The following is a 13974-nucleotide window of genomic DNA, read 5'->3' on the forward strand; positions in this document are numbered from 1 at the left end:
TAAGATTTATAACATACTTCCTTTGAAATTGAGAGACAATTCTTCATATGTATTTGCATATCATTATTGATTATTGACATTGCAATAAGGATATACAATCTATTGACACCAACTGCTGAAGAAATCCAATCAATATAATTCTACTAAATTAACCTCATTGTAAACTATAATCAAGAATTTAAAGGTGCCATATACTTTTTTTCTGAAATTTAGTCAAACAATGGTCAAGCAAGATTAAATGAGCGGTTAATGAACTCATGCTTCTGTGACATCTTGGAAACACCATCTACATCAACGTTATGTCCAGTGCCCTAAACAACTCGATAAGCTAGGCTACAAAAAACATAGACATTCGTTAGTCGAGTAATGTCTTTATTCATCGTTTATTATTTTACTACCTTTAATGTTACGACTGAAAATTGATAGACGTCAGAAATGTTTTTCCACAAACTAGAAATTCTAAGATTGATTTCTTATTGCTTGTTTATCATCAAATGCCAAATACGTCATGCACAAACCAGGACGACAAACAGTGTGTATATCATAGGAGGTGTGACGAAGTTAGATTTCTGATTCTGAGTATTCCTTACTCGAAAATTTGATAAGTTCACCATATCGAAGTTATTGCTTTCCCAAAACGCCTAAATTTTACATTTATCAACTAATAATTTAAATGCAATTTTATAATGGTTTTATTCGTAAATTAAAACTTATGGTATCCCGTCTTTAAAAGCAGTATGATTGTATCTCTCTCACAATAATACAGTACCAGCAAGTTTCTACTTGGTACAGGAGATGAAACCAGTTCCAACCTAGGTAATATGTATATTATATTCGGTAACACGGGATTACGGATGAAAGAGTGTACATTGTTTTCATAAGAAGGGTGAAAGACTTAATACTGTGTAAATGCACTTCCACCAAGATGCACTACTCTAAAATGAAAATACTGACATGTGTTTGTGACTTCATGATATTTTGCTATCACTTCGACAGTATAAAAAATTTATTACAGACCATCGTACAGTCATTTAACAAATGATAAAACCCAATCCGTGCTACAAGCCTAAAAGGCCATGGAATGATAAATGGATGGCAATCATGTCAACACTATTCAATACCATTCGTAAGTCAACATGGAAAAAGGGTGGGGAAAATTGAAATGCCGCTCGAAAATGTGGATATAATGGATAAGGGAATAAATTTGTCCTTGTAGGATACCGAATTCAGTGTTACAACATCAAATGCATAATCGTTGGGCAAGTTTATCTACCACGAAAGGACCTCAACGTAACTTCTGAGGATCAAACACAACAGAGCCTGAATAGAAATCCCAAGAAGCAAAGACCATATGACATTAAAAGTACTTTTGAGTCTCCAACACGATATAGCCTTAATAGAACTCCCGGATATCAAACAAAACAGAAACTAAATAGAACTCCCGACTACCAATCACGAGTTGGAATCAGTAGAACTTTTCAATATCAAACACAACATTGACTAAATAGAACTCCTAGGTATGAACCACGAGTGGGCATAAATGAAACTCCCGGGTGTCAACCACGAGTGAGCATAAATAGAACTTTTCAGTATTAAACACGAAGGACTAAACAGAACTCCCACGTATTAAACACGAAGGACTAAACAGAACCCCCGGGTATTAAACACGAGTGGGCATCAATAGAACTTCTCAGTATCAAACACAACCTGGACTTAATAGAACTCACGGGTATCATCCACCAGTGGGCATAAATGAAAATCCCGGGTATCAACTTCGAGTGAGCATAAAAATAACTTTTCAGTACTAAACACGAGGGAACTAAACAGAACTCACGAGGATCAAACACAACAGGGACTAAATAAAACTTCCGAGTATTAAACAAGACAGGGACTAAATAGAACTTCCGACATCATACACGATATGGACTAAATAGCACTTCCCAATATAAATCTTAGGGGGCTTAAATTGATCTTCATAAACCCTCTAAGATTTCCATTGCCTAAGGAAGTTGTGACCTTAGTTTACGACAATTTGAACACTGAAATATTGCGGTCAATTTGTATCATTCAAAGCATGCAATACTAAGCAGTCTTTGAAAAAAGTTTGCTCCTTTTAAGTTTAAACACGTGATTTATGTTCCGAACATTTTTTATATCCATAATTTCATATTTTTTTTAAAATCATATTTTTGTAAAAGTATCATAGATATGCCAATGTGTTCATCCGAGATTAAACAGGAATATAGTTTGCATTGAAACTCATTTATTGTATTGTTATATTCTTGATTATTTTTACTATTAACTGAAAACCTGTTGCCTTTATTATTGGAAAAAATAATCCTCTAATGAATAGTTAATTAATTAATTTTCCTTTTAACAATAATAACAGCCTCATGAGACGAAACATTTACGACATGTTCAACCCTTACAATGGAAAAGAAGGGAAATGATCTACTAGTTCATCACACTTGACAAAACTCAAATAAAATATAAACAGGGCTTTTATTGTTATTCCTTATCTCCAAGACTGCAACGTGTTATAAAAGACAAGTAATTGTCATTGATTTGGTTATTTTGTATTTTTCGTTAGCTTCGCACATAATAAACAATGCATTACATAATATGTGTGATCACAATTATTCGCTGCTTGATTTGCTTATTAACTATTTTTAGCATGTTTGAAATGGGTTGTGGATTTTTAAAATTTGTTAATCAAGCCGTTGCTAGAATTGAAGTTGATATTAATATTAATATTAATTAAAGACAGACACATAAGTACTGCGATGGTGTAATAATTCTTATTTGTTGATAAATGTACTTTTGTGTGAACAAAGCATACAATTTGGTAACAATTTAACCGAATCACGATAACTACCCAATAGGTTTATGTTTATCATGATACAAGTGTTCGGAAAAATAAATAAAACGAAGGAAATATTACGAAAAGTGTACTTACACAAAAACGTTTTGGTTTTTTTATTGTTTTGTCAAGCTTGGCACTATGAACAGGTCAAAGTTTTTCAATAACAGAAATTCAGATTGTCATTGTATCCTAGGATCACTTGTCAACAATAAAGTTTTTTTAAACTATCAAATGACGTTTTTGCACCCTTGTGTGACATAATTTGACAGCATTTGACCAAACATGCATGTTACATATGATACTGAATACTCAAGGAAATTAATTCGTCATTGACAGCCACATAGTGCAATTCTTGGCATGCACCTTAAAATAAAGGGCCATAAATGAAATTATTGGGTTGAATCGATATCAGATTTATTTTGGATCAGTTTACAGTGATTTATATTATCCATGCAGTAAACGTGATGTGTTTAATTTTAAGTGATTCGCAAACAGCAAAATCGGACAATGAATCAGAGCTATACATGCCTTAAAGGAAGATGATATCTTAAATTTAAATGATTTTCTAAATTTTATAACAAAAAAACAAAATATTAGAACAATATCCGTATTTTCATACCAAAACCGGTAATGATACCCTCGAGGACTAACAGAGCTATAATCCAAGTGGTGGTCATTACACTAACAAATGTTACTGACCAGACGCGCGTTTTGACAATGAATATGTCTTTTCAGTGAAACTCGAGGCCAACATTATTGAAAATTAAAAAAAACTAGGACAAGCGTTGCAGAGCTCATAAAACAAAACAAGAACAAATAGTATAGTCAAATCCAGAAGTCAGAGCTAAACAACGCCGGGATTTCATATAGCATTTTATATAAAATCATATAGTTTCTTTAACTGCAAACTTCTTTTTATACGATGAAATATTGTATCTCATTGTTCTGTTTGTACTTCTGTTATTTTATACCAATTACACAGTTAAGTCGTTTTTTTAGGAGTAAAGTTCTTATTCCTGTGCTGATTTTCAATACGTCACGAACCTCTTAAACATTGGTGTGTCCCCTGACACACACAAAATATGCTCCAGCAGAGTAATGAGGAAAAGCGACTTGTATCGAAATTTCATATTTCTATGGTCACCACCTTGAATTGGTTGACAGATACACGATTCGCCTGTGTCTCAACTCATTAGCAACATACTTTGCGGTCCTAGATCTGTAGATAAGGTAATAGTCGTCTGATCTGTACCATTAAAGAGTGTGTCTTATTTCTTATTGTGACATTTTGACTGAATGTTGATTCACATGGCGGTAATGCATGTAAAACAAAGAGACCGCTTACCTGTCGACGCATCGTGTCTCGCTCCTTCTTGAGTTGATGTGATTGCTTCAGTTTTTGTTGTCTTTTTAGTTTGAGTTGCATCTTCTTGATGGATTTACGTGATTTGAACATTGGTAAACTATTGTTTCCTCTAATTTATAATTACTGCATCCCGACACACGGTTCGTCTTCATAAGACTTACTAGTGGTGCTCTTACCAAAACCATAGAAAGGCAAGTAAGACGAAGAGCATTCAAAATTAAAATCATTTTTAGAAACCCTTATTAAAGAAAGAAAACCATCAAAAGAGGTTGATACTATCCTACCCTGTCATAGTGTCAAAAGCAGGTGAACCTAACTGAATTTTAAGATAGTTTCTATTTGAATGTCCCATTGCTATCTTTAACCTCTCTTTTTTATGACTGTGCATAACACATTTGCATATGTACTATCACTACAAGCCTGAAAACATGATAAAAGTACCTATATACACCCAGGGGTCGTTCACAGAAAATCAAATTGTGTCATCGGCACCATAGAACTTGTACTATACCTTTATCATGAATAAAATGAAATCATGTACTTCTTTTTATTTAGGTCAATTAGAAGAGGCCTGTAAATTTGTTTCTAACTACATCGGAAAAGATTGGAAGAAACTCTATGAACGGCTGCCCTTTATTCCACCACGTGACCCAGACCGTAAGATGAAGGATTTGGAAGTCATAGACAGAATATCTGCGCATAGAGACAGAACACCGGAGGAATCTGCACTTTTCAGCTTAGAAAAATGGAGATCATTCAACCGTCAGTGTGAACTAGGACAGTTGATCAGAGGTCTTCGAAAGCTAAATAAAGTTGACCTTGCCGAAAAAATAGAAAGTCGTTACTCAGTTGAGGATGTTTATGGTTGATATTAAATATTATATTTTACGGATAAAAATTAAAAATTAAATTCCTATACGAAAAACACAATGGCAAACAATTACAAAATTCTCCGACAAAACAATTCTAATTGGTAACTAAAATGGACAAAAATAACAAAGCAATAATAGTTATCATTAAGACTACTCTTCTTGTTATCAAAACCATATTTTGCAAGGACATTATTACAATTTAATGACTTCTAAATAATAATCGAGCAGCTGATACATGTAATTTTAAAATCTCGTGTATTCCACTTAAATTCAACTAATCGTACAAAGTTTAAAAATCTCAAGAAAGAAGTAACGGCTTATACACGATCGTACACATTTCAGGTCGTTTAATAAACTTTTTCATTGTCATGGCCATTTTGTATAGTAACAAACTCATTCCTAAATTCTTCTCGAGCCTGACTCAAATCGTGAATGCGAGTGAATAAAATAATCATTTTAGAATTGTAGTGAACGGGATAAAAGCCGTGTCGACGTTGTATAAAAGAGCCTGTTCATCAAGGTTGTTCCCAAACAACAAAATAGGGAATCTTAAATCACGGTAGAAAAAAAACCAAACAGGATTAATTTCAAACTAAAATCACGCAGAACAAATTGAACATGGATAAGTTCTTCACTTGATAAAGGCTCATTCCTGCCAAACTTGTACGTTTTCCAATTGTTTGTTAATGTCTAAAGTTCTGAATAACTTCGTGCTAAACATATTTCTTAAGTACTATTTATCGTGTTCAAATGATTTCTATTTTTGTTCCGTTTTCACATTTCTCAAATCGATCAATTTGAAAGTTTACAAAGTTCATCTAAATGTTAATGAATACTGCATGACATTTGTGTTTCTAATGACAATACAATAAACATGCAACCATTTTACCCTTTTAATCCATACTCATAAGATAAAGTTGTCGACACAATCTACTAATTACTCTGCTTTTGATTCAGTACTTCTATAATCTAGACAAAAACGCGTCGAGTTAAGTAAGTGACCATGCATCAAAATTAATAAGACACTGAGAGCTATATATTTGAATACAGTAGATAGGGTAAAATAATTAGACATTATTAATAATCTACTTCATTGTTACTTGAGAAAATAAATTTATAGACAGTAAGTCTAGTTCTGTGATAGTCTCTTCATATATATGTAAATGTATTGAATTTTATTTTATTTAAGGCATCTGTTAAGAATATGTTGCCATTGCTATACATTTTGATAACAATGAAAATTAAATATATATTTATATAATATTTTATGTCATTTTTGTCATATTTTTCTATCAGCATGCAAATCATTCATCAATTGAAACAATTCAATTCGCAAAATTATAATGTTTATAAGGAAACTTGATTATCTAATATACACACTTTTGGTATTTTGTTCTTTGAGATATCAACGTTTCCTGTACCAAGTCAGGAATATGGCAGTTGTTAGCTTATAGTTTGTATCTATGTATGTTGTCGTTTGTTTTCGTTGAACTTCGGTCATCCTGTAGTTCCTTTGCTTTCCTATGATAGTTGATGTTTTTCCCTCGGTTTTGGGTTGTAACCCGGATTTGTCATCTCTCAATCGATTTATGACTTTTGAATACCGGTATACTACTGTTACCTTTATTTACTGATTGTTATGTAATCGAAACACTAACCCAAATGCTGCTAACATAAGTGTGTTATTAGGAGATAATACAAAGGGTACAGGGCAGAATGATTCTTTGCGGATTGAATATTTAAAAATTAAAATGGTCGTTTCTGAATGTACAACAGACATACTAAATGCTGCTGAAATATAAACATTCTTATTTATGAAGGATTGAAGGCTAGACATGGATGATTCTGCAAGTCCTGTCCACTCAGTTGAGGAGTATGAAATTGATTTAAATAATGACGTTTCAAAAGTGTAACCAATTACTGTAAGTTACAGAAACATCATAATCAAAACATGATATTGTAACAGAACAAACCTTTGCTTAATTACTGGACAGAAAAAAAGAAATTTTATTCTTACTATGCAAAGTAAATGAAAATAACATTTATAATATCAAATATCAAAGAGATACTAGTAACGTATGATCAAATTTGATAATGCTGACGACAATCGCGAGGCACTACAATATTAAATATGCTATCAGTTAAAATGGTGCATAGATAACAAAAGAAAAGCTTAATATAATTCTTAATATCATGGCTGTATCATTAAAATGAAATCATAAGATTTTTCTGCTTCTTATTATAATTTACATAAGAAATGCCAGTACCAAGTTTCAATAACAAGAAATACAGCAAATTCCATAATTAAAAATAATTCCAAGTTCAAATAATAGTCTGTTATATATATAAAAAAAAGCGGCGAAAGGTACCAAAGATATTTAAAACTAACAAGTCGAAAGAAAAAAAACTGATACAAGTAACTATAATAACTGTTCTTACAATGTAGGAAAAGAGTGAATATGAAAATTCAAATTGTAGGAATAGCTAGAAAACATAAAAAAAATTGATGTTTCTTTCGCAAAAATAACATTTGCAATGATAGATTAACAACAGAATGATTATATTCATAAAAATTATGTATGCACACTGTTTTAGCCATTGAGAATGTGGCTGTATTAACATAACAGAATAACTAAGGTGGTCAAAATAAGTGGGGAAAATATTGGAAGAGTAATTCGAATAATTTAAATCATATCTAGGAATGGTGTAAAATAAAATCAGATTTACTGCAGCTTTTAAGAAAGATAAACATGTTTTCAGTGGATAAAATGAGTTTAATGTGAGTCAATTTTATTGGGTACAGTACATTTTTTGAAACAGTAAAAAAAATATCAAAAATAGAGATTCCTCGAATAAGGCTGATACCTTATCCCTGTAGGACGTGTGATCAAAACGTTCAAAAAAATTATGGGTATAAAGGATAACTCAATGATTTTGAAAAAAAATCCTATTACCCTAATGATGAATAGGGTGACGCATGGTTTGTTTAATTTCCATAATCTTATGTTGGTTTTATCTTATGTTATGTCCAGAGATCGAGAATGTCTCATCTTTCAGGCATCTAATTCGTTTTATATTTCCATTTTAGAAAGAAAACTGATTAAACCTTCTTTTTACCGAAATTATTCACTAATGATTTGATATGAATAAAAGATAATAGGATATGAAAACTCGGAAATATCGTGTCTACTCGCAGTTAAATTATTAACATGCAGGCGTTCCTGAATGTTGCTATATATAAAATGAACTATTCATAATTTGGAAGCTGAAATCATCTCTTTTGACTTTTTTTTTTTTTAGATATTTCTGTGTTCAAATATAGATAGAGACAACAGTAGTATACCGCTGTTCGAAACTCATAAATCGATAGAGAAAAAAATCCGGGTTACAAACTAAAACTGAGGGAAACGCATTAAATATAAGAGGAGAACAACGACACCACATTAACATGTAACACACACAGAAACGAACTAAGCATTAGACAAAATCCGATGATAATAACAAATATAACATCAAAGCTAAATACATGAATTTGGGATAGAAAAGTACTGTGTGTCATATAGTAATGTGAATTCACACTCAAATGTAAGAGAAACCAAACTACACAACAGAAACACAACGTTAAAATGTAACACACACACAGAAACGATATATAATATAACAATGGCCATATTCCTGACTTGGTACAGGACATTTTTAAAGAAAAAAAAATGGTGGGTTGAACCTGGTTTTGTGGCATGCCAAACCTCCCGCTTTTATGGCAATGTTAAATATAACATTAAAATGACAACATAACGTAACATTACAGGACTATTATACAAATGAATAGAACATATTGGACAAAGAAACACACGGAAATTTTTTTTCTAAGAATTTAATATTTAATCCTTATAAAAACCATATAATTCCCACTAAAGATAGATGAACAGAAGAAAGGTGGCAGAGAGCTATTTTCCCTATTTACTTTTCTATAAGTATTTATTCCATTGCCCAAGGATGGAACATTTCTCAATATTGATGCAAGTTCTATTCAATCTAAAAAGTTGCACTTATTTGTGACATTAAACATATCACGTAATACAATTTATTCACATTGGTGTTAGTTCTTCCTTGGAAAATATACAAATATACATGTAAAAGCGATGTCATGGGAAATTATTTATAAAGTTTATTGCAGAAAATGCTTAGATTGGAGTTGCACGTGCAATGTTCTTTATCAATTCAGACAATTTACTGATAACTGTATCTTAAATTAAACTATTTTTTTTTACTAATATCGGACATACTCGTCGATTAAAGGATTATTTTTTAACAACCGGACCCAGATCGTTATTGCATTGATTTCTTCATGTAAATAAGACCCTGTTTACATGTACATTTTTGCATGGAAAATATAGATCGTATAATTCCTCAATCCTTTGTCTTTTATCCATATTTTACGAAATTATTGTAAGTAGTGCAAATTTAAAGTAATCATAGGTAAATAATGTTATATATCTTGTCTCTCTCTCTAAATATATATCAACCATATTACATACTATCGAGGTCAAGATTTGTGTATTTAGTGAAGTATATACTAGTATAGTTATGAAATGTCTGCTCAATTGTTTGGTAAAAGAGAAGTATTAGGAAGTGTTAGATTTAGTGGTTAACAAAGCTAACTCCTAATTGGTGAGGTCGATGTCTTAGGAGAGAATAGGAATATTAGTATTTGAAAAAAAGTGGGGGAATCCACTTTCATATCAAGATTGTATCTCATTTTTTGCAGTTATTTACATAAGTAATTTACTGATATGATATGTTACAAATTCTTATCAACTGATAAAAGATACCTTAACTTTTTACATTAATTCATAAATAGTAATATTTGATAAATATTGATTTACAAAAAACAAATGAATTATAAAAACAAGTACATATCTCTGAAATTTGAAAATTGGTAGCTGTTCGACCTATCTATTTATATGAATTGACCAAAATACATGTCAAAGTTGATATCTAGATGATTTAAATGGTGTATCACTTTCTGCAAGTCGTTGTAAAGCCAAGGTTTCATTATATGCCTTCAAGGCAGAATTCCGCATATATATATCGAAGAGTGATAGCATAAACAATATCAGACTAATGTGGATTAAAAGAAATATAACAACACATACACGGGAGTTGCAACAAAAGAATATTACATTAAGGCAACAATATTTGATTTTATATAAAGGCAATAATAGTTAAACAAACATTAAGGTAACAATAGTTTAATTGGCCTTCGTGTGTTTGAGCTTTTGGTTTTGCCATTTGCTAAAGGACTCCTTTCCGTTTTGAATATTTACTTGAAATTCGGAATTTTTGATATTTCACTTTTTAGATTAAAGGCAACAATAGTGCACGTAATGGTACAATACCGGTTTGGTCAATGGCGTAAGCGTCGCCTTCCATACATACATCACAAACTAAACGAATCCACATGTATTCAAAAGAGGGGCGAAAGATATTAGAGGTACAGTCAAACTCATAGATCGAAAACAAACTGACAACGCCATGGCAAAAAATGAAATGGACTAACAGACAAATAATAGTACACATGACACAACAAAGAAATAATTTCAAAATATCATAACAGAGAATAGAACATAATCGGATATACACATCAGACGACTTTTCTACCTTTTCCAAAATCTCCTACTGCTGAAAGTGGGTTTGGGTTGAGATGCACACCGTATCGGTAAACCAAATGATAAAAACCTTATGTACGATTTCGGTATATTTCCTCATAACACTGTTGGGACATTTTTGTATAAAGATCACATCTCGTTCACTCGATATGTGTAAACGTTTTTACAATAGGATAGAGGGTATGTTACTGACGAAACGTTAGATATTGCTACTACCACGAAAAATAGCGTTTAAGTAAATATTTGACGGGAATTTGTTTATAGAAATGCTGAAATAAATATTTCAAATTATACATGAAAATTAAGATTGATTCTTAAATTTTCACATTATGATAGAGAAAGAATAAAAATATAATATTCATAGGCTAAGGAAGACACAGATTATCCGAAAAACGTTTACTTAGCGTTGTCCCATGTAACAAACTCGAAACATAACACTCGAACAATTCGCGAAATTTTCGCGCAACTCTTCGAAATTTTGCATGAACATTCTATGACGTGATATATTTAAGTATTGGTTAACATGGCTGTCTCCATTTCAAATTTGCATACATATTTTCAAAAGAATATGATGTACGGAAATGTCCCGTCGGAAATTTTATTTGGAAACTTGAAACATTTCAGTTTAAAAATTAAATTTTGACAGATAATTTATTAAATTGTAAGCACGATCGTTTTGTACTTTAGTGTAAGCTTCCAAAATACGAATTGAAAAATAAATTGAGCTACATATTCAATTCAAAACAATAGATTTGCAATGTCTTGCGGAAATGTCCGAGTTAAACTTTCATGCCTTCACAAAACTTTTACGGCCAAAAAAACAGAGATTTGATTTCGTGAAGATTATTTTTCGGCTTTGATAACTTTACCAATAAAAAGTACTTTTAAAGTTGAAGTTGGTACACCAAATAACATTAATAATACAGGGTATGTATAAAAAATACGGATTAGTGAAAATGTCTTGCAAGTTTGTCCGTTATCATAATTTTACGTTGCCACAAGCGTATGATATGCTAAGACGGCATGGACTGCATTCGCGTGTTCCTTCCTCCACTAAATATGAATGTCCTGCTTTCAACAAAACGAAATGATGCACACATTACAAAAATACACATCTATAAGACGATCAAAAAGTAAGAAAACTACAGTATCATAACTGTAAGCTATTGTATGTCACCTGCTTGAATAAAAACATACTCGGGTTGAATATGTAATGCAGCAATATTCCTCCAAAAACACATAATTACTAGCAGTAAAATTGAATATCCTATGTTAATTATAAAATCATATTGGATTGGATTTTCATGGCATTTATACTTGTATGTTATACTTTGCATTTACCCAAAAAGGAAAGCAGGAAGAATTAGATAGTGTGCGTTTCTGACTTAACGTCATTTTTCTGTTACACTTAGTAGCAATATCTGACGTTGCGTCACTTCTAATAAATGGAGCCTGACATGGGAATTCTCAAATTATCACGGTTGACATAGATTCAAGTTTGGAGTCGATCTTCTGTGTGAATATCAAGAAAAAACATATAGATAAAGGCTTGATTCGGTAGTTTACTTAGTTGCAAGATCACTGGGGGAATATGAGATGCAAGCACTTTTCTCAGTAGTATGTTGAATAAAAAGACTTTAATATATCTGAAATTGAAATTAGAGATTATTGCATGATTCTTTTCTCAGTGTTTTCTAAATGGATTTCTATAAATTCTTTGTAATGTAATTACGAAACAAGTTGGTTTGAAGAGTGCATAATTAGTGTCCATTGGAACACCGAAAATTCTGAAGTGTTAACTACTATACATTCTACAGTAAGAGATGGCTTTAAAAATATAGGGATGAGATATATGCATCCAGTGTAGTCAATTAGAAGTGGATTCTGAAAAATTCTAAAGATATACTTCTAATTCTTAGCTTACGATCTCTGCAGGTTTGCCGCAACATTAGGACCTTTGATCTTTTTTCATGCTCAATTGAAAGATCGACTTCACCATCTCATTACACAGAGCTTTTTCTATAAAAATGTGAATCGTAGATATCAATTTCTTTTTTGGGGTTATAATATATATATTTTGTGAAGAACCACACCACACTGATTCTATCAAAAACAATGAAGATGATGTAATCAAAATGCTGGACTTTTTAAAAGACAATATGTTTGTTGAGTTTGGAGGATTGTTAATTCAACCAACAGTCTGAATTCCAACGGGTACTAGTTGTGCACCCCTTCTGACCGACTTGTTTTAATACTGGTATCAAGCATAATTCATTCAGAACCTTTAAAAAAACAAAAAGAAAAAAGCACCATGCAAAATTATTTAATTTTACTTTCAGATATATTGATGGTGTCATATCACTGAATAACTCCTATTTCAGTCAGTACTTGCATTTTATATATCCCAGTTAACTTGAAGTTAAGGATACTTCTGATGCAAGGACTGCTTCATATCTTGATTTTTTTCCTAAATATTGACACAGATGGACGACTTCACACTAAAATCTACAAACGGAATGATTTCAACTTCCCATTTATCATCTGTAACATACCCTCTGCTCCATCGTGTGGTGTTTACATATCTCAATTGATACGTTGTGCTCGTGCATGTTCACACTATACAGACTTCATATACAAGATCGAGCTTCTAACGCAGAAACTGCTCCAACAGTTTTGAGGAGAAAAGATTATAAAATGACACTCCGTAAATTTTATGGACACCACAACGAATTAGTTGATCAATACGATGTGTCTGTGTCTAAACTGACTCATGACATTTTTACCACGTCTTAGATTGGGGTTTAACATTTATGTTGTCTGTCTGGTAAGTACCGATTGTGACCTATTCCCTAATATAACTGTTATACTAAATGTGAATTTGCATTGCTGTATGACTTGTATTGGTATTTTGTACATCCAACATTCATGGATTTATCTTTTTAGTCCTGCTATGTTTTCGGTTTGATAATACGTTATATCTTATCGTTTGTAGTCCAAAGATTATACAATAACCTTTCAATACCATCATTATCATGAAAATTGTTTGGACTGGTATTGTGAAAATAATTGTATAAAGTTCGAGATTTCATTTCGTTAGGTAAGTGGTCACTGCTTGAGATATCCCGTGCTGTCTGTTGTTGATATCAAATGTTCGTTGTTGTTCTGCGGTTTGCGTGTTGTGTTGACCACCATATTATTTATTTT

At 31.8% G+C, this 13974-nt stretch overlaps 1 protein-coding gene across 9 annotated transcripts in view; it reads left to right on the forward strand.

The window, feature by feature from the left end:
* Positions 1-6364, forward strand: part of LOC143064538 (uncharacterized) — a 35640-nt gene extending 29276 nt beyond the window's left edge. For 7 of the 9 annotated variants that reach the window (XM_076237430.1, XM_076237426.1, XM_076237434.1 and 4 more), the window contains one exon: positions 4785-6364. In XM_076237430.1, the coding sequence (XP_076093545.1) occupies positions 4785-5098 (314 nt within the window). In that variant the 3' untranslated portion in view covers positions 5099-6364. Of the gene's footprint in view, positions 1-766; positions 817-4784 lie in introns of all 9 variants that reach the window. The other 2 variants (XM_076237433.1, XM_076237435.1) reach the window with 2 other exon arrangements.
* The last annotated feature ends 7610 nt before the right edge of the window (positions 6365-13974 follow it).

This window comes from Mytilus galloprovincialis, chromosome 2 (genome assembly GCF_965363235.1).
Source record: "Mytilus galloprovincialis chromosome 2, xbMytGall1.hap1.1, whole genome shotgun sequence".
Taxonomy (NCBI): Eukaryota; Metazoa; Mollusca; class Bivalvia; order Mytilida; family Mytilidae; genus Mytilus; species Mytilus galloprovincialis.